Source organism: Grampus griseus, assembly GCF_964374135.1.
Source record: "Grampus griseus genome assembly, chromosome: 1".
In the NCBI taxonomy this organism is placed as follows: Eukaryota; Metazoa; Chordata; class Mammalia; order Artiodactyla; family Delphinidae; genus Grampus; species Grampus griseus.
Window position 1 is genome coordinate 102,887,481 of NC_139017.1, and position 27,204 is coordinate 102,914,684.

The 27,204-nt window shown below is 43.9% G+C and overlaps 1 protein-coding gene across 4 annotated transcripts in view; it reads left to right on the forward strand.

The window, feature by feature from the left end:
• The window catches only part of TGFBR3 (transforming growth factor beta receptor 3), a 205,829-nt gene that overhangs the window by 84,041 nt on the left and 94,584 nt on the right, over positions 1 to 27,204 (forward strand). For all 4 annotated transcript variants that reach the window (XM_082655951.1, XM_082655953.1, XM_082655952.1 and 1 more), the window contains one exon: positions 6,470 to 6,654. In XM_082655951.1, coding sequence (XP_082512077.1) covers positions 6,470 to 6,654 — 185 coding nt within the window. The remainder of the gene's footprint in view (positions 1 to 6,469; positions 6,655 to 27,204) is intronic.

Sequence of the window (27,204 nt, forward strand, 5' to 3'; positions counted from 1 at the left end):
GTTGCTTATGAATATTGTTGCTTTCAGCCAGCATTTCTTTTTTTTTTTTTTTGGCTGCGTTGGGTCTTCATTGCTGCATGTGGGCTTTTCTCTAGTTGTGGCAAGCGGGGGCTACTCTTCATTGCGATGCGCGGGCTTCTCACTGCAGTGGGCTCTCTTGTTGCAGAGCACGGGCTCTAGAGCGCAGGCTCAGTAGTTGTGACGCAAGGGCTTAGTTCCTCCGCGGCATGTGGGATCTTCCCGGACCAGGGCTCACACCCGTGTCCCATGTATTGGCAGGCGGATTCTTAACCACTGCACCACCAGGGAAGTCCCTCAGCCAGCATTTCTTTCCGCCATCATCTGTGTCCTGTTGATTCTTACTGTGGTAAAGTAGCTTTTGCTGTGCCACTCAGCATCATCGCCAGAGCATGTGCTCACTTGCCTCTGGAGTGTGGGGGAGAGATTGCTCAGGGGAGGAAGGGCTGTGGGTTTCTAGCAGTGGCCACAAGAGAAGCTCCCAGCCCTCTGAGGCTGTCAGTGAGAGCCTACACTAGCAGAGCTCACAGGTCACAAAAGTGAGGAGGACATGAGTCAGGTAGGGTTTCGGAGCATGTTTTCCTGGTTTCGGAGCCTTTGTGACTGTGAGGTACTGTACTTGGGCCCTGTGGTGGTCATGTGAGAATCACGGCCACCTGCCTACTTCAGGCTTGTGTGGTAGAGCCTGGGGAGGGGATCAACTCTTCCCGGGTGGAAGCTCTTCTAACTGGAGTTGGATCTGACATTGTGTGGGCAGCCCGTTGTAGACACCACTGTGAGGCCGGTAGGGAAGGATGGGAGACCAGTTTCTGGAGGCAGGCCGTGGCTTCAGGAGAGGGGCAGGAGGGCCTGGGGGCTGACCCAGGGGGTGGCAGGATGAGGCCGGGGGTGTGCTGTTCTATGGGAGAGGGAGGATTGTTATGCCACCTGGAGAGAAGGATATTGCCAGACCGTGTTTGGCATGAGAGGACAAAAACAGGTTTGCATTTCCTGCCTTCTGTGACATTTGAGGGTGGGGAAGCCCTGATGAAGACTTGATTCTTAGCAACCAAAAACGTCATGATCGATTTTTTTCGCTTTACCATAAGATTGAAGCTTTGGCTACTAGGTAAAGAGTCGAAGGAAGAACTCTAAGATAGAGTCTCCTATTGGTATGAAATCCTTTGCACATGGATCACCTCATTGTTCTTTCCCTTTTCCTCTCTGACTCCCTTCCATCATTAATATTTGAGTGCACACTGTGTGCCAGATATTATGCTGGGCTGAGGGATACAGCAAAAAACAGAATGATTGGGTTCCTTTCTTTTGTGGTATTTGTAGTCTTTGGGTGTATGCAGACGTTAAACAAATAATTGCACAAATAATTATATAAGTATAACCACATGAAGTGCAGTGAAGAGAAATAGAGAGTATGAAAAATGTATATCTAATGTTGTAAAAGAGGTAAGAGAAGCTTCCTTGAGAGATCTGAGTAGGAGTTCATCACACCAAGGCATAGGAAAGGGATAGGAATGGTAGGGAAAGTGTTGCTGAAAGAAACCTTGTATGTGCAGGTCCTGGTGGGAAGAAGGTTGAAGTAAAATAAAGCCTGTATATTAATGAAGGCAGGTCAAGCTGTAAGTGTCAGAAAACTCAAAACAATATTGGCTTGAATAAGAGAAAAGTTACGTGTGTTTCATATTAAAAAAAAGAAAACCAAAAAACAGTTCAGAGCTAATTCAACAGCTCCATGTTCATCATGACCCAGGCAACTTCTGTCTTACTGCTTTACCTGACTCAGCATGTTGCTTCCATCTTATGGCCTAAAATGGCTGCTTTAGCTCTGTTCATCACATCTGTATTCCAACCAGCAGGAAGGAGGAAAGGGCAGAAGAACACAACTCCTTCCTTTCTTAAGAAACTTCTTAGAAATTGCATGTATCACCTCTGGTTACATATTATTAGCCAGAATTTCATCACATGGCCATACCTAGCTGCAAGCATTAGCTAGAACTTCCAGTACAATGTTGAAAAGGAGTTAAGAGAGGGGATGTCCTTGTCTTGTTGATCTTAGTGATCTTGATCTTAGTGAGAAAGCTTTTAGTTTCTCACCATTAAGTACATTAGCTGTGAGATTTTTTTGTACATGTTCTTTAGAATAGAAGTTCCCATCTGTTTCTAATTTGCTGAGTTTTTTTAATCATGAATGACTGTTAGATTTTGTAAAACGCTTTTTCTGCTTCTATTGATACGATCATGTGATTTTTCTTCTTTAGCCAGTTAGCGAGATAGTTTATATTAATTGATTTTCAAATGTTGCATACCTAGGATAAACCCCAGTTGATTGTGGCGTATAATTCCTTGTATACATTGTTGGATTCGATTTGCTAATATTTTGTTGAGAATGTTTGCACCTATGTTCACAAGAGATATTGGTCTGTAGTTTTCTTGCAATGTCTAGCTCTGGTATTAGGGTAATGAGTTAGAATGAGTTAGGAAGTATTTGTTCCGCTGTTATCTTCTGAAAGAGATTGTAGAGAATTGGTATAATTTCTTCCTGAAATGTTCAGTAGAATTCACCAGTGAGCCCATCTGGGCCTAACTTGTTTTTTTTTTTTTTTTTTGGAGTATAGTTGCTTTACAGTGTCGTGTTAGTTTCTGCTGTACAGCAAAGCGAATCGTTTATTCATATACATATACATATATCCACTCTTCTTTAGATTATTTTCCCATATACGTCATTACAGACTATTGAGTAGAGTTCTCTGTGCTTTATAGTAGGTCCTTATTAGTTATCTATTTTATATATCGTAGTATGTATATGTCAATCCCAATTTCCCAATTTATCCCCCCCTTCTCCCTGGTAACCATAATTTTGTTTTCTACATCTGTGACTATTTCTGTTTTGTAAATAAGTTCATTTGTGCCTTTTTTTTTTTTTTTTTAGATTCCATATATAAGTGATATAAGTGATACGATATTTGTCTTTCTCTGTCTGACTTACTTCACTCAGTATGACAATCTCTAGGTCCATCCATGTTGCTGCAAATGGCATTATTTTGTTCTGGGCCCAACATTTTTTAATGAAAACTTTCACTTTACAGAGATACTAGCCCTGGAGGCAGGTCTGAGTCTGAGGCCTTGAGCGACTGGGGCAAGCTTAGAAGGGTTACTTACGTTCATTGAACTCACTTTCCTGTTCTTTACAATGAGGATAATACGACCTCCTTATGGTGGTATTGAAAGGATGTATAGCACGTAGCACTGCCCAGCCTCTAGTGAGCACTTAATGGGAGCTATTTATTTACTTACTTACTTATTACTTACTTGCTTACTTTCTTTACTTACTTACTAGACCAGACTGACATTGTGTGTTGAACTGTTGAAGGCACCATGTCTTATATACCCTTGGAGGATGGGGTAGATAGTTCCTGTTTTTTTCCTTTTCCTTTCCTTCCTTTCCTTCTCTTCCCCTCCCTCCCTTCCTCCCTTCTTTCCGTTTTCTTTATTTCTTTCTTTCTCTCTTTCTTTCTTTCTTTCCTCCTTTCTTTCTTTCTCTCTCTCTCTCCCCCCCCCCTTCCTTCCTCCCTCCCTCCCTCGGTCCCTTCCTTCTTTCCTTCCTTTCTGGGGCTTTTTGGCTTCAGGATGTATTAATCATATGTTGAACTTTTTTCTTTTTTAAACTTGGAGGACAAAAAATTCATCAAGGCACCTCAACAGCCAGCACTACTCTAGTGTGTCTGACGGTCAGGGACACTCTATACCGAGCATATTTAAACATTGACCCCAGTGGGTCTCTGTAAAGTGCAGCTCTTCCGTCACTTGATCAGAGTGAGCCTTGTACATTGCTTTCTCTTTTTTTTTCGACCTTGGACTGACTTGTATAACACATGGCTGGAGCTGCAGCCCATAAAGTGGGGGTCTGCCCCATCTTAGATTCTGGTAGGACAGAGAACAGACACTCTTAAGGCAAAGAGTGCCCATTTTCGGTGCTGGGGGCATCCCCTCTCTGATTCCCTCCACCTTTGGGTAAGACCTTATCCTCTGGTTTGTTGCCAGTGAGTTTTGCTCTCGCCCAGTGTGGAGATGAGTGGTGTGGTGACTTAAGACCCTAATGGGTGATGGTGGTATGTAAGGAGGAGGGCAAGTCAAGCAGATTGCAAACCTTTTGCAGATGTGTTTTAGGTGGAACTATAGTCCAGTCAGAGCTTTGTACATACAAAAATGGAACTGAAAAGTATTTTTATTTGTGCTTAATTTGTGATAATGGGAAATTCATGGCAGGAGGCTGTGAAACCAATTCAGAAGGGTTTCTTAGTGTTGGTAGCAATAGCCACAGCAAGTCGCCAGGGTCAATTCCCTCTGCAGGTCTAGAGCCCAGCGCCCGGTGTAGGAGTAGGAGACTTCTTCTGGAGCTCTGGGCTGTGAGATATCTCACTGTGACTGGTGCGGGCAGGAGGAGTGGGTGGGGGCACCTGCTCATCCTGCTTGCCGTGCTTGGGGAATTCAGGGAATCCTGCGTCCAGTACCTCCTGACTTTGCTGCCGTGACATCTTCCTTTACCACCTCTGTTTCTCAGAAAGCAGCCGGGCACAGGAGAGCAATACGGAGGGTGGCAGTGATTATTTGGGAAGGTACATACTTCATTTCAGATAACAGTTGATAACTGTTATCAACCTAGATAATTTCCGTGAGTTCTGAAATAGACTTGCACACCAGGTGGGGTATCTGCATATAGCACAGCAAGTGGGGATACAGGATTGTCTGGTTTGAACTGTATTTGCATTTTAGACTGGGGCTAATTCCGGAGAGTATTTTTATTATGTAGAAGTCAGGAAGAACTACTTGGAGTGCATTCAGGTCTTTTATCGGGTTCCATTTGGAAGGTCGGGGTTTAGGATGCTGTATGTTCCAAGTCCCAGTCCCCTCAGCTAATTGAGGACAACACCAAGCTTACAGAGGTATGTGAGGTTTAAGTATCGCTGAGTCCCTTCGATTTCTGGATGTCCTTCCCTATCAGTTCAGCTAATGTATGTCACACCACTGTAGCAATCTGTTTCCCGTTATTAGCTGCATATAGCCAAATCCAAGTCCCCAGAATGGGGCCCTAATCACTGATCAGAGAGGGGGCAGTGTTTTCTTTAAGCTCAATGATTCATTTAATAAATATGTTTTGGGCATTTCCTACACGTGAGGCACTGTGATGGGTGCTGAGGATACAAAGAGAGTAACCCACAGCTGTCAGGGAGGTCCCACTGGACTGGCAAAGACGGACATATACACTGGTGGTTACAGTGTAGAAAATGAAACAGCCGAGACAGGCAGAGGAATTATGGGAGCACAGAGGAAGTGCACCTTCCTCAGCTTGGGATGTTTGTTTTGGGGGTGGAAGTAGAGCGGACGAGGAATTTGGGAAAAGGAAACAAGCTTGAATGAAGACATAGAGTGAGAAACATCATGGTATGTTTCGAGACATTTAAGCCACGTGGGGTTCTTGGAGGCGGAGGGCTTAGGCTGGAGAGCTAGGAAGGGGCTAGATCAAGAAAGGCCTTCGTGTTCCAGGTGAAGGAGCACAGACCAGCAGTTCTCAAGGGACGGGACGTAACTGCAGGGCTGGGCGGGGCAGGTCTTTGCATCTGGAATAACCATTCAGTTGAGGACCACCCTGGGTTAGGTGAACCTCATGTGTATGGAAGGAAGCTCGGAGAGCTTGAGACCAGAGGCTCCTTTCAGGAAGATCTGTAGTTGCCTAGGGACGGAGACAGTGAGTGCTGCAGGAAGTAGAGATGGGGAGGAAAGGATGGATTTCAGATTTAAGTTCTGATTGCTTAGAGGAAGGGAGAATGAGGAAGCAGGAGCCAGGCATGCCCAGGGTTCTACTTTTTCTATCTGAGGCTCTGCTCGTATCCTACCTCTCTTGGGAGGATCTTTCTGGCCTCTCTCAAACTTTGCTGTACAGCTCTGGCCCCAGTTGCCTCTGCTCATTGCATCTTGCTTTTGTATGTTCTTAAGATTGTTTTGCTTTCCCTAAGAAGGGGAAGCACTTAGAAAGGTAGAATCTGCATCTTATACCTTTTTGGGTGCAATTTCAGGTGTCTAATATTTATGCATAATATCATTGGGGCTTTCCACAACTTATTCTATTTATCTCTGGTTTTCTTCTAAGAGGGGAAGGAAGAATTGAACACATGTCAAATGGGAACTTTCCTCCATCCAGAGGAATACATTAGTGGCTTGTGTGTCTAAAAGGGAATTTAATCAAATACACATCAAAAGTATCCAAAAGGAGTTTAAGAGATTGGGATTTTACAAGAATAGGCTAGCTTTTTTGCCATTTAGTTCTGGAAACAACTTACCTGGAAAGGCGCCTCTGGTGGGTTGGCAGTGACTTGTATATTCAGAACAATTAATTTAATCATGGCACAATTAATTGCGGATTCTGAGGGGTTCATGTTTGTGATTCCCTCTGCAGGTCCAGAGCCCAGCGCCCAGTGTGAACTGTCGCCTGTCAATGCCTCCCATCCGGTCCAGGCCTTGATGGAGAGCTTCACTGTCTTGTCGGGATGTGCCAGCAGGGGGACGGTGGGGCTGCCCCAGGAGGTGCACGTCCTGAACCTCCGCACTGCCGACCAGGGGCCCAGCCAGCCACAGAGAGAGGTAGGCGCAGGTGCCAGCTTTCTAGCCACTGCCCCTAGGAATTTGTAAAGACATTTTCCTGGATGAAGAGTCCTTTTCTTCCTTTCTGGGTTTAACGAGGATGCTCATGTATGAACGTAAGTGGGGAGGAGGACACAAAGTACACTCAAGAGACAGAGAAGGATTTCATTTAATCCAGAAGGATTGCTCTCTGGACTGGGCAACTCTAAGACTTCGCTCTAGAGAGATTTTTCAGCTTTTCAACTTTCCTGGTCCCCCTCCCTGCCTCATAGTGGAAAGAATGTTCTTAAGAATTTCATTTTTAAAACATGGTTGTGAAAAATCAAAATAAGGTGCCATTTCTCTGTTATTGTAAAATGTCTTCCTCAACTTCTCCTGTGCCCTGTCTTTCATCTTTCTTTGTTTTGTCTTGTGGACCTATTGCTCCTGCAGGATGAGTCAGAGGAAACAGAAACACTCTGGAATAAGGATGGCAGTACCTTGTATGTGCATGAAAGCACTGGCGGTGGGTAGCTCCTTATGTTATCCAGGCAGCTTCTTGAAGACTGTGGTGGTCTTGGTGGTGGTGATGATGACCCAAGCTCATAGTGACTCAGTATTTCCTCTATCCTCAGCCCTGTTTGAAGCACTCGTACACTTATTCCATGAAGTCCTATTACTACCCTCAATTTACAGGTGACAGGCACAATGGTAACTCACTTGCCCAAGGTCATTACCATAAGAGAGAAATGGTCTCCTCTTTCTTGTGGCTCAGAAATGACCTGGGTTGTGGCTAATGGTCCCCCTGCTTCTTTTAAGATAACACACAGTTGTCATTCTTTCTGTTTCTAAGCTTCTGTGTCAGAAATGTTATCACTCAGTTATTAGCTCTTCAGGAAGAGAGAAACCACAATAAACCATGATCACAGTGAAGTGTAGAAAAACTAATATAGAGCAGAATTTATCTTCGAGCTTTCTTCTGGTCAGGAAAGTTAATTTCCGGAACTGTTTGTTTATGTGCCTCAACCACTCTTCTTTTTGGGGGTGGGGGGTGGGTAGGAATAGGAGAGGTGAGGTGTGCAGAAGGAAAAGCAAACTGATTTTAATCTTGTGAAAGTGTGCAGAGTTGGCTCATTTCAAAGACAAATCATCTAACCTTTCCAGCTACATTGGAAATTATCATTAATACTCTTGGTTGCTTGCCATTGTTGCTGCAACACATATTTCAGGTTGGATTTCTTTATCCCAGTAATGCGTCTTTAATTCTTAACTTATGGGGGAGAATTTGGGTGGGAGGGAAAGGAAGGGAGGAGGAAGTGCAGTTCCTATGAAGCCTTGCTGACTCCAGCAATTCTTTAGCGGCAGTAATTACTCATATTATATATGCTCTCTCAGAAGAAGCAAGAAAGAAAAGCAAGTCCGAGCGATTACAGAAGCGGCAGAAATTCTGCGTGCTAAATTGTGCGGTACTGTTGTTGATTCTGAAAATAGATTCACATAAGACTACTGAAGCAAAAGAAGAATACCTCAAGGAATGACAGCAGAGCTCTCCCACACTTATATTGACTATGTTAGATCAAAATAGACACGGCTCTACTGAAGATACGGAAAATTAGCTGGCGTCAAGGGACGTCGTACGTTCAGTGAAGAGGTAAAGAAAGTGGGCCTACGGGGGATAGTCTCTAAATCTTGTTTAAAAACCTGAACAATTAAGTATCTCTCATGTTCTTCACATGTGACTCTGGAGATACAGGACTGCAGCCATGCCAACAGCTTTTTAAAATCATTCGAACTGTATGACCCAGCAGTTCCACACCTAAGTGTATACGCAAGAGAAAGGAAAACATACGTCCACATAAAAACTTGTCCACGATTGTTCACAGCAGCATTATTCATAATAGCTAAAAAGTGGGAACAACCTGAATGCCCATCAGCTGATGAATGGATAAATGAAATGTGGTACATATATCCATACAATGGAATGTTATTCAGCAATAAAAAGGAATGAAATACTGATACGTGCTGCAACATGGATGAACCTTGAAGACGTTACGCTGAGTGAAAGAAGTCAGGCACAGAATCCACGTGCTGTCCGGAGTAGACAAATTTATAGAGATAGAAAGTAAACTGGTGGTTGTTTAGGGCTGAAGAGCAAAAGAGAGACGTGGGGGCTGACTTTATGAGTACAGTGTTTCTTTTGGGGGGACAGAAATGTTCTAAAATTAAATTGTAATGATGGTTCCACAATTGAATATGAATCTAGTAAATACCATTGATAAATGTCAATACATGTGACTAACCAAAACCCATTGAGTTGTACTTTTAATGGGTGAATTTTATGGCATGTGGATTTTATCTCAGTAAAGCTGTTAAAAAATGAATGCAACCTGTCGGTATATTAATTACCCATAAAATTTACCTTAACTATATCCACTTTTTTTTTTTTAAAACTAGGATTGCTTCCTCTTCCAACCTAAACCCATTCAACTCTTTCTGATATTCTCAATGGATAACTTGATTTTTATAGATATGCTATTAGATATGGTCTGTGCTAAAAATCACAGCCAGTCCGTTCTGGAGGTAATAGTGGGAGGACCAGAGGCAGCCTTTGTGCATGTCTCTACGAAATATTAAGGGCAAATATTTTTCAAGATGAAATGATAAATGTTGTTGCTTATACATTAGAAAAGAATGCCCTACTGGCTCCAAGCCATAATTACTTTGACTCTTATGACCGAAGTCGTTGTTTTTCATGATGTCCTCCTTAAATGTGAGGGAATTACTAAATCAACCCTATCCCCACTCCCCGCCCCGACCGGCTTGTTTTGGTACAGGATTAGCATTAAGATCTGTTATAAATCATCCCTTCTCTAACATTTTACTAAATTCCTACCTCCCGGGCGCCTGAAGCTTCCTCAGCTGAGGAGAGGTTGCTGCCTTTCCTGTGTGGCGGAGGTGACAGAGCCTACACCTGGAAGTCATAACCTCAGCAGGTTGACAAGATTTGGGGAAACAGTTATACTTAATTAGACAAACAATTTTATAGGCCAGCAGAGAATTTGTATCAGAAACATACTTGATACAATCATGTATACAAAGCCCCCTGTGGCAAAGCATGGTTTTGCCATTGGCTTCCCTGCTGGGTTCTCATCAGGACAGCACAGACCTGTAGTTGTATTTTTCATCTGAGACCACACCTCTCATGTGTAATCATTGGTTTTGGAAACAACAGTCCTGGAAGTGAACCGGAAACTGAAAAAAGACTCTTTGGCGACAGAGGAGGGCAGAAGAGGGTAAACAGCCCTGAGAGACCAACTTTGTCTTTTAGAGTAAGTGGGGAGATGTCATCGGCTTCACCCTATGAAAACCAGCTGCCTGTGCCCTTTAACTTCAAGGTAAAATGTCCCGCCCCTCCCTCACTTCCTGCCCCTACTCTGTTCTGACTACCGCTCCATCCCCTGCCCATGCCCCTGAGTTCAGTCCCTCTGGGTGTTTCCTGATTCCTGAGAAGGGCTGTAGCACCACCAGAGGCTTGTTTACAGTAACATACGTTCATTAGTTGCTGGAATGGCAACAATTTTGTTTCCGATCCTCTAATTTTTATTGTGACCTGCTTTTTCCGGGCGATGCTTCTTTTCTATTTCCCGTCTATCTAACTGCTCGCTTATTATGAAAAGCCCTTAGTTAGCAGTATGTATGTGTATAACAGCTATGGACGTTTAAATTTATGTATTTGTTTTGACATTGAAGAAGCGACTGTTAATGGGCGTGCCAAGCCAGCGACTGGCTGTAGGGGTGGAGTGAGGATCTGGGAGGATCCATGGTCATGGGAAAGGGGCCAGGTTTAATAACTTTATCCTCACCCTTCAGAAAGCTCAGAACCGTCCATTCTTGTATGTATTTACTTATTCTCTGCTTCATTCCAAAAAGGGATTTGGGATGGGCTTACAACAATAGACATACCAAGAATGTAAGCAGAAAAGCAAAATGAGGACAAAAGAGAAGTGCAGTTTGCTAGCCATATGCGTTCTGTGGTGGGTACGACTGGGTTTGAAATTTGGCAGGCTTCTTGGCAGGCAGGGCCACGTGGGATATGCGGTTAATCACACATGTGACTCCAAGTTACTTTCCCTTGGTGCCTTCCCTGAGGACTGTGGCGTACAATTGTTCCTTCCCTGGTTCTGTTTGAGGGCGGGACAGACCACAGTTGGGAGAAAGAGAAGGAAGAAAACACAGCCGAATGCTAACGGTTCTGCTTGCCTCTTAACAGCTCCCGTAGGCCCCAAATAACAGTAACAGTGACCACAGTGGTGGTGAAATACCAGCTGTGGGCTAGCCGCCTGCCCGGCACCTGTGCCGTCGCTGCCCATCCTCACTGTCGGCTGGAAAGGGAGGGAGGCCTAGGGAGGTTTCACGGCAGACCCTGGGGCACGCAGCCCACCTCTGAGCCCGTGTGTGACTCTACAGTCCAAGGTTTTCCCACACGTCAGTCCACTTCCCTTTCACCTTTAGCTCTGACCTTGCTCCCAGCTATGAAACCTGCCACCCTGTCTCACTTGGCTCAACCTGTTCCACGAGGCAGCAGATCTCTCACCGAAGGTTTGGGTTTCCTGCATAGGCTCGTGATAGCTCTTTCTGATGCTCAGAGTTCCTTTTCGTTCCCTTCCTTGTGGCTTTGGGGCAGTCGTGAGGGTGATTTTTTGTGTGGCATTGTCTCTTTGTTCCTTTCTGACTTAGAAGATTATCATGTCAAGTGTCAGTAATTATAAAATGCAGGACTAAGCTCAGGAGCCCTTGCACTCTATGTGGTTGTTAATCCTACACTAAATGTCACCTCCCATCTGTTTTTCACAGTTGATCATTTTCCTCCCCCCACCGCCACCCCAAATAAAGCTTTCAGCTGCCTCCACAAAAAGTAACTCACCTGTCTTCTGCTAGTAATCCATGACTTGTAACCAAACTTGCTTGAATTGTGTGACGAGGGAGAACAAACACATTAAGGGACTCTTCCTGCTATGCCTGAAATGCAGGACCTTCAGTGTGTGGACTTTGCCATCTGATTTGACATCTTTTTTTTTTTTTGCGGTACGCGGGCCTCTCACTGTTGCGGCCTCTCCCGTTGCGGAGCACGGGCTCCGGACGCGCAGGCTCAGTGGCCATGGCCCACGGGCCCAGCCACTCTTCGGCATGTGGGTTCTTCCCGGACTGGGGCACGAACCCGTGTCCCCTGCATAGGCAGGCGGCCTCTCAACCACTGCGCCACCAGGGAAGCCCCTGACATCTTTTTTGCTTACTTTGAGGAATCTTGCAGTTCAGGGATTAAACATTTTGGAGAGCCCTACTACCTACCTACTTACCTATCTATCTGTCGTCTTTCCCGTTTCCACAATATTAGTAAGTTGACAACTTCTCTCTTTTTGTTCCCCTTCCCCTCAGTTATTAAAAATATAATGGAACAGTGCAGGGGTAGGGGGAATGGGTGTGTGTCTTACCTTTACCCATCACAACTAAAAGGACTGATAAAAAATTTCAAGACTTGTTTTTTGGAGAGTATACACGTGAGAGCAGGAATACCAAATGAACACTAGCACACTAGTTACCTTCCTTCTCTTATCCGGGACATTTTCCCCTCTGCTGTTATTCATGAATGACTTTCCAGTGCTAGTCCTGTGTATATGCTGGGGAAAAAACCTCAAACAAACTCAAGGCTATTTATATTTCAGAGATCTTGTGTGCAGTGTGTGCTAGTAAGCAAGCGTCACAGTAAACTCCTCACACACAGACACTATATACTGATGAAATTCAGTTACTAAACAAACACCTTCCATGTGTAAACACTGCCTGGTGTTTGTTTAAATGGAAGTTGTTTTGGAAATCACCCCAGGCTGACAGGTAAGGTTATCTTTGAACTGACCGTTTTGTCACAGACCTACAGCAGATTTATGAGAAAGTTACACCGACAACGAGGGTCACGTTTCTCTAAAGGCATTCATCTCTCTTTCTCTCTCTTTCCCTTTTTCTTTCTCTCTCTCCTCTTCCCTCTCCCTCTCCCTTTCTTCTCTCCTCTCTCCCTTCCTCTTTCCCTCTCTCCCCTCCTCCTCCCTTCCCCCATTCGTTTGACTGTTGTTCTGGAAATTATTTCATTAACTTGAAAGGCCACTGAACCTGGCTCTTACATAGGATTGGAGGCCCTAAATGAATAGGACAGTCACATGATTTAAAACGAGTTGCCACTTCACTTGAAGATACTCCGTGCAGGTTAAATGATGGCAACCTGCTGCGCAGTATGAAGGTGCCAGGCTCGGACTGGACAGAGGAGCAGTCAGGCCGTGGGGTGGGGCTAGCCAGGCCGCTAGACCTCCGGCTGCTGTTTCCACGGAAGGCAATGCAGGCCGGGTAGAACTGGCCACGCCAGTCATTGATGGTTTCTAACACGTTGGGGCAAGATGTTCAATCTGAAACTACAGCTAACTTTCAAATGAGAACTCTCCAAAAACCCAGTCTTGGAATCTTAGAAAAAAGTGAAAGCAGAAATCAGAGGGATAATAGTAAACATCGAGATATAGCAAACAAATTAGGACACAAGAGGAAGTGAAGAAGTTATAACGTTCCTACCAATACGCTGGTTAGCCATGTGGCTTCAACTTTGCCATGTATCACAGTAACATTGCCCTGGGAAAGCATGCCCCCTGCCCCACAGAAGGACTGAGCCTGGCTGGACTCTGCCATTTTAGCATGAGGTAACGCCAGTTATGTTCTCTACTGGCTGGGAGCTGACACACTGAAAGAGCCTCTCTCGTTATTGCCTCTTCCCCAGTCTGGAGGAGAGGCTGCCTTGACTCCTTCTAAAATTTGTCCAGCAGCAGCATTTTCCAACCAGTGTGGTGTTTGTCTTTATGGAGGTTAGGGTTACAACCCTGACCCATACTGTTGTTGCCATGGTAACTTCTCTTGACTTTTAAAAGACTGTATAATTTCCCAAAACTGTCATTAGAAAATGTTTCTAACATTTTCTAGGAGCACCCTCCACATTTGAAAATGTGACTTTTCGGAGAGTATTTTAAGAAAGCAACAGACCAAAGTAAGGAGCGGGTGTGCAAATCTGAGACCCTGATGTGCCGATTGGGCAAAGGCCCAGTTTGTGTTGCAGAGTACCCAGATATCCAGCTTGTATTTTCTTGTTTCCATTGCTGATTTGCTACCTTGACATTTTATTTGAGAATGTCAATTTACTTGCTAATACCTCTGATTTAAATGCCCAAATTCTGCAGAAGAATTTATTACTTTCAAGAGTCCCACTCCTCACTGTGTTTTCTAAATATTTCTGTGAAAATTAGACACATGTTTAATTATTTTACTTTTCCTTTCTCCCACAGTGAAGGGGCCATGTGTGAACTTGGCCCTGCTGATCGCCTCTCTGTACTATCTTGTTTCTCTTTTCCTCGCCTATCCCACACCTTGAAGGAGTGAGTCTGTGTGTCCTGCCTTTCCCTTCTTTCCTCTCTGCAACCTGACTTCTGCTCTCCTGAACTAGTCTCTGGAGATGCCCTTTTGACCCAACTCATAGGATGCTGGGACTGGAGAGGTGCCCTCAAGACAACCTAGTCCTAACCACCTTGTAGAGCCAGGGGGTGAAGCGATGACTTATTCACCGTCAAACAAGAATCGGTGCCAGTGCTGGACTGGACCCCGGGGACCCTGACTCCTATCTCAGAGTTCTTTCTACCGCCTAGTTTTTCTGTTTCTTTCCCAACTGGTCTTTCTTCCTTCTCAGGGGTCTTGACTGAAGTGCAGTCCTTGGCCCTTGTTTTCCCCTGTCTACTCTCCCTGAGGTGGCTTGTTTGTTCTCAGGATTTGGGTTGTCACCTCCATGCCAGCAACTCCCAAAACTCTCTCCAGGGTCTCCAAATCTCCCTGCCTCTCATGTCTTACCTCAAGCTCCCAGGTGCCTGAGCTGTGCTGTGGAGGAGTGGCTATCAGTGTGCTTCTACCTGGTGTCAGATAGAGGGCTGACTTCAGCCCTGTCACTTCCCAAGCGTGTGACTCTGGGGGAGTTACTTAATTCTCTGAGCCCCAGTTGCCTCATCTGTAAAATGGAGATGATAGTAGTTTTTTAGGGGGTTCACTGAGGATTGAGAGATGTCTCTGTGGCCCCCTTAGGGCTGGCATGTGTGCCTGGCATACAATAAACAATCAAACACTAGCTCTTTTCTTATGTCTAAAATTGACTCTAAGGACCTTTCTTACCCCCATGCTGGTTTACCAGTCCAACTTCCCTGTCCCATCAGTGGCACTGCTACCATCTGTCTGGGCACTTTTGAACCATTCACTCAAACCTTATATTTGGTCAGTCACCAAGTTTTATTGAACAGTCCTCTGGAATTTCCCGAATTTCTACGCTCCTCTCCACTTACCTGCAGCTCCTTAACCAGTATCCTGGGACTGGTGCCTCCAGCGTTAGGCACTGGCTCTTTTGGTTCAGCTTGTGGACCACTTCATAAAACTGATTTTCTCTAAATAATACTCCTATAATTGATTCATTTGTCCATTCCTTTACAGACTTATTCAATGAATTATTCATTGAGAACCTACTGTATGCTAGGTAGACACTCTGCTGGACTCCTACTCATCTTTATATCTTCAGCACTTATTGGGGGTGGAGGGAGAATAAATTTAATACAGTGTGACAAATAATATGACCATTATTTGTTATAAAATTAACAGAAGTTTGCAGGAGCCCAACAGAGGGAGTGGTAACTCTATCTGCAGGGGAGGGAAGGATCCAGAAGAGAGCATTTGATGAGGGGCTTGACAGTCAAGTAGAAGTTACTGGGCAGAAGGGAAGGGAGGCTTCAACATGCACAGAGCGAAGAGCAAAACCATGTGTGGAGGAAAGTTCTTCCTCGTACATGGTGTGGCTGATGTACAGATCAGGGAGTGGCAAACTATGGCCTTTGGGCCAAATCCTGCCTGTTGCCCGTTTTTGTATGTATGTAATTTACATACCATAAAGTTCACCTGTTTAAAGCATACAAGTCAATGGTTTTCAGTGTATTTTATAGACTTGTGCAACTACCACCACAATCTAACTTTAGAACATTTTCAGCACTCCCAAACTTGGTACCCATTAGCAGTCATTCCCCATTCCACATGCTCCCACCCCTGCCCTAGGCAACCATTAATCTACTTTCTTTATAGATCTGAAATTCTGGAGATTTTTTATAAATGGAACCACACAATATGGATGACTTTTATGACTGGGTATCTCACTTAACGTAATGCATCTGAGATTCATCCATGCTGTAGCATGTATTAGTTATGTCATTCCTTTTTATTCCTGAACAGTATTCTGTTGTATGGCTGTACCACATCTTGCTTATCCATTCATCAGTCTGATGCTTGTTTTTGTAAATAAAGGGTTTTTTTGGGGGGGTGTAAATAAAGTTTTATTGGCACATAGCCATGCCCATTTGTTTATGTATTGTCTGTGGCCCCTTCCTCATGACAGTAGAAGACTTGAGTAGGGTAACAAGACTAACAAAGCCCAAAATATTTACAGTCTGGCTACTTGCAGATAAAGCTTGCCAACCCCTGGAATAGAGGATGGGGCAGTGATGGGAACAGTGATGGGGGCGAGCTGGGGCCTGGGAGTGGAAGATGAGGCTGGAAAGGCTGAACAGGTAAGGATTTGGACTTAATCCTGTGGATCAGTGTTTCCCCAAGTGTGTGTGGGACGTGAACCCCCTGCATCTGAATCCCTTGGAAATGCTTAAGTGCAGATTCCTGAGCCTCACCCCTGACCTTTCAGCTGAATCTACTGCCCCACAGCTTTTTCTTAATTCCACCTGAACTTCTTTCTTAACTCTCTCAATCCTGGCCATGTTTGAAGCCCACGCGTTAAGTCTTAACTCTTCAGCACACCCTTTCCTGATTCCTTTATCCGCCTCCATTTCCCTCTTTTCTAAATGTTGCTCTGAATTCCTCTCCCTGCCCCTTCCAGTCTGAACTTCCGCACAGTATGGGATTATATGTTTTCTTGTATTATTCGCTGCTGAATCACCTGTGTTAATCTTGCGCAGTCAGCTGGTGAGTGGACTTCTTAAGGCCAGGAGCCAAGTTGGACTCTTCTGCATTGTGATATTGGGCTTTTGCATAGTGCCGAGGATGTTAAAGTATCACTGTAAGTCTTCTTAAGCTCCTCCCCTTTTCCACAGTGTACTTTTATTTGATTTCATTATATCAGTGGACTTGGTGTTTTGTCCCCAGTCCCCCTTGACTGCTATAGCTGAGCAGGTGTCCTCCACTTTGTATTATGGCTTTGATTTATTTTTTCTAATTAAATCTCATGCTACTGCAATTTACTGTATATTCTCCAGATCTCTGTGTCAGCCTGTTTCTGAGTTTTCGTTACATTTTTCTTTATTTTAAATATTTATTTATTTATTTGGCTGTGTCGGGTCTTAGTTGCCACACACGGGATCTTTAGTTGCACCATGTGAACTCTTAGTTGCAGCATGTGGAAACTAGTTCCCTGCCCAGGGATTGAACCCGGGCCCCCTGCATTGGGAGCGTGGAGTCTTAGCCACTGGCCCACCAGGGAAGTCCCACATTTTTCTTTACTCTTATGGATTTTAGTCCTCTGCTAGTACACTAGTTAGTCCTTTCCCTCAGATGGGTAAAAGCTATAAATGGCTTTTGACTCCATGCTACTCCCTTGGGTAGCTCATTTGAGTTGAGCCTGGTTTGAAGTTGGGCCATTGAGAACAATCTGTCCTCATGATGTAGGCGGTGATTCCTGGCCAATTCTTAATGTTGCTGGAATTAATTAAACTGATTCCTCCAATTGAAAGAGGACATTTTACTCTACGCTGTATCATTAGATTCTTAATAACTTGATTTTTTTATTTTGTTTTTTTGCTCAGTGAGCACTTAAAATATCCCTGCCTGTATAGTAATTTGTTCCCTGTTTAATGTGGCTTTTTCCTTTGTTTACTCTGGACTCAAGTCTTTGTAGCTTGTTTTCTAAGTCAGCTCTAAAGTTGCTGGTCATTGGATTTGGCAGCCTTTTCAAGCTTTACCCACCAGAACCCTACAGGAAGTTGTGTGTCGGCCAGAAGAGTCTGTTTATTTAAAGCATGGTGTCCAGCAGAAGCAATCCATTTATGAGGGTCTGGTCTTAAAGATACAGGAATCTGAATCTGTTTGGAAGACCTGCTGCTTTGGCTTCCATTGCAGTTGTGTGCTCTGTGCTTTCCTTTCCAGGCTGCCCAGGCACCTCAGCTAGACGGGTGGTTAATTGAAATAGCCCTTTCCCTGAAGCTCCTTGGCCTTGTCTGAAATACTAAAACATCAACACCCAGGTACTAGATAGCCCTTTTAAACTCATAAGAATGAGGTTAATTTTAAAGAAATCAATTGTCTTTCATTAGTTTAGTGCCATTTGCTAGTATTCTGATGGGATTTTGCTCTGCGTGCACTCCTGAGTTAGAATGCTAAAACTCAGGTGAAATGGCTGTACTTTTGACTTCTGGGGACTGTTCTTTGCCCACAATCGTCAGGCATTATCTGGGTTCTAGTCCAGGACTAGTGCTTTATTTATTTATTTTTTTTAAGATTTATTTTATTGAAGTATAGTTGACTTACAATGTTGTGATAATTTCTACTGTACAGTAAAGTGATTCAGTTTACACATATACATACATTTTTAAAAAATTAATTAATTAATTAATTTTTGGTTGTGCTGGGTCTTTGTTGCTGTGTGAGGGCTTTCTCTAGTTGTGGCGAGCGGGGGCTACTCTTCGTTGCAGTGCGCGGGCTTCTCATTGCGGTGGCTTCTCTTGTTGAGGAACACAGGCGCTAGGCGTGCAGGCTTCAGTAGCTGTGGCACGAGGGCTCAGTAGTTGTGGCTTGTGGGCTCTAGAGCTCAGGCTTAGTAGTTGTGGAGCGCGAGCTGAGTTGCTCCGTGGCATGTGGGATCTTCCTCGGCCAGGGCTCGAACCTGTGTCCCTTGCACTGGCAGGCAGATTCTTAACCACTGCGCCACCAGGGAAGCCCTATACATACATTCTTTTTCATATTCTTTTCCATTACGGTTTATCACTGGATATACAATAGTACTTTATGTTTACAGCATTTTCCACCTGAACTACAGAGTCCTTTGACTAGATCTAGAATTTTTACATCCCTTGGTGGAAGAGGCAAATTGCAGGTAAGATCTGGCTTCTTTTGAAGTTAGAGAGACTAGATTAGGTGTTACTGGGTCTAACGATAAACCAAGGAGAGCAAGCTATAGGATTCAGGATCACTGTAATAGCCTAATTCTTGCCTAGAGCCCAAATACCACACTGTGCACATTAAAGTTTAATCTTATTTGTTGATACAGGTGTACACGCATCTGATTCTTTTTGAATTTGCACAGCGAGTTGGTGATGTGGCTGTAGGTTTCATGTGCCTAGCACCTATGCACTGATTTAAAGGGAAGCTGCGTTCATATCTTAAGAGGTGAGCCCCCCACAAGGCCTCACTCCTAGGGATGTAAGCGCATATGCAGGTGCCTTGGGAGAAAGGAATAAAGAGATATGGCAGCTGCTGAGAGGACTGAGAAGTGAGAGGCAGAGGAAAATGAGGTGTCGCACTTCTCAGCTCTAGTCATGCTCCTGTTGTCTTTTCTGGTCTACGGTTGGATGTTTTGTGAGGTGGAAGTTATATGAGATTCCTACCTCAGAATAACTCCTAAAGAACCTTGACTTTTCTTGAAGTCTTTGGTAAATTTAAACCTTAATGAAGTTAAAAACAATACTTTACACATTTCTCTCTTACTCCTCCACATTTCTCTCTTACTCCTCTCAGCCTCAAGTAGATAGACATGTAGGCAAGGCCTTCCTTGGGAGAGAGTAGTTTCTGAAGATAAAGGAGAAAGCTGAAGTCTAAGGGAGCCCAGGGTCCATCTGGACACGGACATGCAGGCCTTGGTGTGAGACATATGTCTCCTTTGCTTGCCATGCTGAGTCTCAGATTTGGGGGTCTTCCAAAATCCAAGGCGACTGAAGAGCTTAATTTCCAGTGGAGTCATGCGTGGGCATTTTGCCTCCGTCATCTGCCCCAGAGGACTTCTGGGGGCCAATTACCCTGCCTTCTACTCTGAACACCCCCCAGATTGTCATCTGGTGCAGCTGACCAGAGGGTGCGTGTTCCCCAGCGTGAACTCTTTCTGCTGGGCCGAGAGGCCTTTAGAGGCTTTGCTGCTGGCCTTTTATTGCTCTTTGTATGTTGTTAGTGCATGTGTTGCTGTTTCTTTTGTTTCCTACCTTTCATATGGGTTGAAGATTCCACCCTTTTTTCTCTTATCACCCCTGGTTGTTAAGATAGTGAGAATCTCAGTGAAATGGCAATCTTACCATTGTGCACAAATACTTCTCTGAAAAGATCTTTTTTGTTCAGTTTTAATGCCGATAATATCTAATTCCCAGTGTTTTAGTTGGAAGCTGTTCAAATTTCCCAATTCATAAAATCTTTCAAAGCCTACTCCAAGTTACTTTTTCTTGATTCAGTTCTCCTCCTTTTTGCATTTAAAAATAAGCCTATTTCCAAGTAGGGAAATGACCTATGTTTATTAGAGACCAGAATGATATGGACCTCTGATTTGCTGTGAGGTTTTTTTTGATGTTTTTGGAGCAGTGCACAAGGGTAATTTTTAGTCCTCTTTTTGCCATGTGTTCTTATACGCATTTCCTAAACACTTTCCCGGGCTTGGTACTATTACTGTGTATATGTCCTACATGTGTTTCCTATTTTTGATGACTCATACTTACGGTACTCATAAAGATTTATCCTTTATCTTGGCTCTGAGTAATGAGCACACTTGCACATTTCCAGCAGAGATGTGAGTTGGGACTTTTGCATTTAATCCTGTAGGATAGGCCTCTTGAAGGCATAGTGAAGGAAGCATGACATATTCATCTAAGGTTCTACTCACTTCTCCTGCCTGAGGAAACAGTCAACTCAGTTTTTGTGAATTTATTAATTTGTGTTTTCCACGTTTTCTTTTCCCTTTGCCCCTTTTAGCCATTTTACTGCTTATGAGCGAGGCCACCAGAGGGTGACTAGATGGAACAAATGTGCTACTCCTTTTCCCTGTTGGTAACTATGTTAAAGAGTTTGGTGGTGGAAGAAATGGAAATCATTAAACTGAAATGATATCTGTATTACATGTGGCAGCAAACATCCAGGGGGGGCCTTCTTGGGTTCAGATAAACACTTAGACCCAAGAGATTATCACAGGCCACAGGTGGCTTCAGACTACTAAAGGATATAGGGTAGGGGCTGCAGCTTGGAGCAGGGCATCATGGCCTTCCTCTTTTTTTTTGATGCTTGCGGCTACATACACATGAGTTTATACAGCCATCTGGAGTGCTCCAACTGATGGCTCAAATGCTAGATCTACGTGGTGTGTGTGTGTGTGTGTGTGTGTGTGTGTGTGTGTGTGTGTGTGTGTGTGTGTGTGTGTGTGTGTGTGTGTGTGTGTGTGTGTGTGTGTGTGTGTGTGTGTGTGTGTGTGTGTGTGTGTGTGTGTGTGTGTTTTCTGATTTAGAGGACTCATACTTCCCAGGAGCTAATAGGCAACTATGCTTATAGGAATACTTTCCATGATGTCCATGAAAAACATGCTGGTTTACAAGAGTCTCTGCTCTCAGGGAAGCCTCCAAATATCTCTTCTTATCAGATATTTAAAAATTTTCCAATCCCCATACAATTTACCAATCCCAGGGTTAGTTTTTATTATAAGCAAGTGGCCTTTTATTATAGTTGACATATTGTTCTAGATTACCAGGGTTATAGAGATAAGAGAGTTAACAGAAGATCAAATTCTCACATGAAAAAGTGATAAACTTTGCCAACTCTTTGTCCATTGTGGATTTTATTAGTTTTCTTATTATATGTATTCCTGACTCTGATAGGCTAAATAATGGCTCCCAAAGATATGCTCACATCCTAATCCCCAAAACCTGTGAATGTTACTATATGAATATTCAGTGGAAAAAGTCTTTATAGATGTGATTAATTGAAGGATTTTGAGGTGAGAAGATTCTCCTGGATTATCTAGGTGGCCTCTGAATGCAATCATGTGTCCTTATAAGACAGAGATTTGATGTAGACAGAAGAGGAGAAGGCCACGTGACCATGGAGGCGGAGATTGGAGTGACGGGGCCACAAGCCAAGGAATGCCAACAGCCATGAGAAGCTGGAAGAAGCAAGGAACGGATTCTCTCTTAGAGCCTCTGGAGACTCTGACGTCTCTGCTGACACCTTGATTTTGGCTCAGTAACACTGATTTTGGACGTCTGGCCTTCAAAACTATAGGAGGATAATTTCCTGTTATTTTAAGCTACCAGGCTTTTAGTAATGTGTTACAGCAGCCACAGGAAACGAATACGCTCACTCCCCATATCACCTTAGTTTGGGGGATTATCTTGAGTTCCATGCAGCCCTCCTGTCCCCATTTTGTTCACAACTTGTGTTCTCCATCTCTGTAAAGGACTCTCCTACCCCGTTGCCAAGGCCAGAATCCTTGGCATCATCCATGACTTCCTATGTTTTCTCAGATGTCACGCCCAATCCTATCTATTCTACCATAGAAATATATTCTGAATCCGCTCACCTTTGGCCCCCCACTCTCCCACCCTTGCTACACCCCCCCTCACCATCTTTGGTCTGAGCCACCATCACATCTTTACTTGAGGCGCAGTGGACCCCTAACCCAGGTCCCTGAAGAGGGCAGGGTCTGGAGGTAGACTGCCTGTGTTGGAAGCATGGTTCCACTGTTTATGAGCTGAATTTGGGCAAGTTATTTAACTTCTCTATGCCTCATTTTCCCTCTCTGGGGATAAGAATAGTATCTACTTCAGAAGTTGCTCTGACAATTGAATAGTTAAAATGGGACAAGTGCTTAGAACAGTGCTTGGAATAAATGTCAGCTACTATCCTTATTAGCTAGTAAAAATCTATTCTCCACATAGCAGCTTGAATAATCCTTTAAAAACTTAAGTCTAATCACAAAATTCACCAGCTCAAATGTCCTGTGGTGGCTTCCCACTACGTTTAGAGTAAAATCCCCAATCCCCAGTGTAACTCTCACCCCCTCTCCCATCACTCACCGTTTTCACAATACTGCAGTTGTTGGCCCAGATGTCTTTCAAAGGTGCAGAGCATGTTCCTGCCTCTCATCCTTTGCCTGGAGCACTTCCCCCATTTATTCACAGGCCTTGTTCCTTCCCTTCCTCCGGTCCCTGCCCAGCCATTACCTCTACAGAGAGGCCTTCACAGACCACCCCATTTAAAATAACCATATCCCCTTGCTCCCACTGTCTCCAAACCCTGTTTTACTTTTTAAAAATAACTCATATCACCTCCTGATATTTATATTTAGATGTGTTTATTGTCTGTCCCTTGCATTAGAATATCCATGAGATGTTTTACTTTTGCACTATCTCCAGTAATTAGAACATACCCAGCACATAGTAAGCATTCAATAAATATATGTGAAATAAATACTTGAATGAACAGTGAATATGTTGATTGTAGCGGTTTAGCTTTATTCAATGGACTGAGTTAGAAATTTTTTAGTTGGAAATTCCTTATATTAATTATATTTTCTGGAATGTTTGGTTATTGATATTGCTATGTATGGTTCAGTCATAATGTTTTTTGTGTTTTGGGGGGTCACTGCTCGGCTTGTGGGATCTTACTTCCCCAACCAGGGATTGAACCCGGGCCACTGCAGTGAAAGCACTGAGTCCTAACCACTGGACCATGAGGGAACTCCCTAAAGTAATGTTTCTTAATCCAGGTTTCAAGGAGTAGAAAATAGATCACTGGATTGTGCATCTTAATAAATGATTGGTTCTTCATTTATCAAGATTCTGTTTAAACCTGAGCAAATCTGTAGACCCATGTGAGTCAGTTTCTTCATTTGTCGATATGAAGAGGTTGGGAAGATTGAGATCTAATATTTCTTTCAGTGTTATTGTTGTTTTGAGTCTACATTGAGACTTTAAGGCATATTTTTTTTAATACATTAGTCCAGGCCTCCAAATAAAAAACAGCATAACTTGCATTTAGTGAAAAATACCCATTGAAAAGTAGAATTGAAAGTGTTTCTGGAATTGTTAAACTAGAAAATATCCTTAAAGAAACCCTCAGCATACAGTGGGTTAGGAACCACCTAAAAACGAATGATATGTTTTCTTATGTGTTTTTAAAAAAACCTGTATTAAGTAGGATTTCCAGATCTGGGGGCCAATCTGGCCTCCAAATACTTGGGAAAATGCTCTTCGGTTTCACTGCTTAGATATTACTGCCTTGCACAGTAGAAATTTCATGATTTCCCAAACAGCTCACTGTTTCATCAAGACAGAGTACACGCAAAGAATCTTTCTCCCTCTCTCTTTCATTTATTGAAATACAGAAGATTAGAGGAACGAATCATTTCAGTTTGCTCCAGCGAAGGCCCCTCCCCACGTAATTAGAACCAGGCAGCTGCACAGCCATGGGCCGCCGACTCCAGGCACTGTCCCCCTGTGTGAAGCATGGTGGGAGGGAGGAAGGCGCAACCCGCAGAGCTCGGGCTCCGCAGTGCGAACCCCGGCAAAGAACACCACCTGTGAACAGAGAGGACAGAGACATAGAAACATATTATTGCCCTAAACATACATGACAGAAACGGAACCAAGTAGATTTAATCAACTGCAGCTGGGTGGAGATAAACACAAGTGCTAAGGAATCAGGCGTGTTGGAAGGGGCTGGGACTGGGGAGGCGCATTGGAGTAATTGGAGCCGGGTGTGCTACTTGGAGGTGAGAATTTGGAGAGGTTTGAAATAGGGATGTGGTTTGGCTGAGGGCTAGAGGCAACGTTTTCCAAGACTAGGGGAGGAGGCTGGTAAATAAAACAGACGAATTGAGGAGTAGGAACCAAGTTAGGACAGCAAGTACCTTGGCAGCTGTGAAAGCTTGTGTCTGATGGCCTTGCCCGTTGGTGTTTTCGGTGGGAGAATGGGTGCCCAGCTGTACTGATGCAGGTCTTCAAAGCCAGATGAATTGGTTCAATCTTTAACGCTGGAAGGGGCAATTTAGGTAGACCTGCAAAGATAAAACTTCCCAGCCACAGATTGAGAGAAACCTCTAGCTTTACCTCATCCAGTGACTTCAGCTGCCTTGGAAGGAGTTCATGGCTTTAGCACTTCCTGTGTTCCTGTTTCTCTGGAAGGCATACTCCAGGATGGAAAGGCAGGCGATTGAGTTTCTGTCCAGAAATTTGGGGTCTCCTTAGAGCAGATGTGGTGTTGGGGTCAAGCGTGGAATGAATGTGGTATTCTCAGGACTGCTTCTTGTTAGATTCTGAACACAATTCCCCCAAATTGCAATGAAATTTGGAGAGCAAGACTTGAGCCTGCCCGGCTTAGCCTTACCTGAACAGGAATCACTGGTGAAGATGATCGATCACATTTGTGCTGCTTGTGAGCTGTCATTCGGACCGGGTCTTTGATGAGACCCAAATCCCAAAGGTTGAGGGGAAAGCTGGGGGATGGCAGAAGAGCCGCTAGTTATTTACTGGGAATCTAAGGGTCGTGTGTGCGGCTGTAATCAGTTTGTCATCCAGCTTCAAAATCCAGGGACCTGTAGGCAGGAGGTAATGGTACCACGTTGATCGGAGCCACAAACATTGGTAAACTGCTTCCTCAGAGGATTAAGAAAACTGGCATTCTGGTCAATCTCATCAACACCCTTGTAAGGGAGTCGTTCGCACTAGTTTACAGAGATAGAAATTGAGGCTGAGAGAAGTTAAATATTCTCCCCAAGGTCATGAGCGAGGAAGGAATCGGTAGAGCCCAAGCTTGGATATGCAGCATACATCTCCTATAGATGGCTCGATGTGCAGTGAGTGGCTGGGGCAAGGTGGGCTCTCCCGAGGTTTAGACATTTGTTTGATCATTAAATCAGTGTTTATTAAGCACCTGTTACTAGGCAGTCCTGACACCCCTTGAGAATTTGCCAAAGGTAGCAAAGATAGAGTGGGTAGCAAGTTCTCCCCCGTCCCTGCTCCCGTTTAGATGATCTCAGCCTCCTTGCTCTTCTTAACTGTGGGCTTAAGTATTGCTGCCAGTGTTGTTTGTTAACTTTAATCATATTGGAGGTCTTTGAGCTGCAGTAAAATAGCCATCTGGTAAGAATTACATGTGACTAGCTGGGTTGTTATCTATAGGTTAAGCGCTTAGAAAGAGGGGCAGGTTGGGGTGTCCTGTTACTCCCGATAGCTCTGCTCTATACAAACAACTTTCTTTACCGGATTATCTGTGCCAGAATATTACCAAATAGCTTGGAAACAGGTTGGTGTTTTACCCTTTAGGGGAAAAAAAAAAAAGACCATGGAGTTGAATTTGGAAAGGAATCTTGGAAAATATTTCAGTAAAACAATGTATCATTCACATGCCCAAAAATTCAGCACTGCGGGGCTCCTGCTGGCAGAATAAGGTGAGCTTTGAGATACATTATGGCTTGATCTTGAATCCTCTCATATCTGGAGTAGACTGAAAGTTGGTTATTTTTGTTTTCTTGGCAATGACCTTTTGTAAGAAATGCCTGTGAGATATGGTTTAGATAGATGCCAACAGGGTTTCTGGTAACTTTCTGTATCTACATCCACCTTCTTTTCCCTTCATTTTATAAAAACATAAATGGAAGGATTTCCCAGCACCATGTCGTGGAGTCACCCCATATGTTGGTTCATCTTTCCTTTGTCTTTCATACATTCATTCATTTATTTATTCTAAAAATGCGGGAGCGTTTACCATGTATGGGCATTGTTCTAGGACTGGAGATAACAGTAGGAAAGCAGGCAGAGTTTCAGCGTTTGTAATGCTTGCATTGATTTGAACGTGAGGTACCCAGGTATTTAAGTGACACGAAGGTGTGGTCGTTCAGGTGGTTAGGAAAGGCTTCCTTGAGGAGGTACACTTGAACAGAGACATTAATGATGAAGAGGAGTGAACCATGCACAGATCCAAGGGAAGTATAGGGCAAATAAAAGATCTGCTTATGTCAAGGCCCAAAGCTTGGAAGTGACTTGTTGGAGGTGAATGAGAAGGCTGGTGTGGCTGGAATCTAGTGAGCAAGGAGGAAAGCATGGGAGATTGGATTAGTCAGTCAAGGGTCAGATCATATGGTACTTTGCAGAGGGAGAAGTTGTTTCTTGGTGTTCCTTATGTTTCTGTGTTCTTATCCAGTGGTTAAAAAGGCTGGCCCTGAACTCTAAAGGTTCAGGGAGACCTTCTTCTCCAGTATCAGAGAATTAGTTCTGTAAGGAGAGGCATGGAAAGTTCCACTAGTAGGATAAGTAGAAGCTGGAACACTGGAATGGATATTTGGGTTCTAGTCCCAATGATGCCATAACCAGCTGTGGAATTTGGGCATGCCATTATGTCTTTGGGCTTCAATTTCCTTTACAATAAATATTTGGAGTAGACTATATCTAAAATCTCCTGTATCACTGAAAGTCAATGATTTTATTATACACA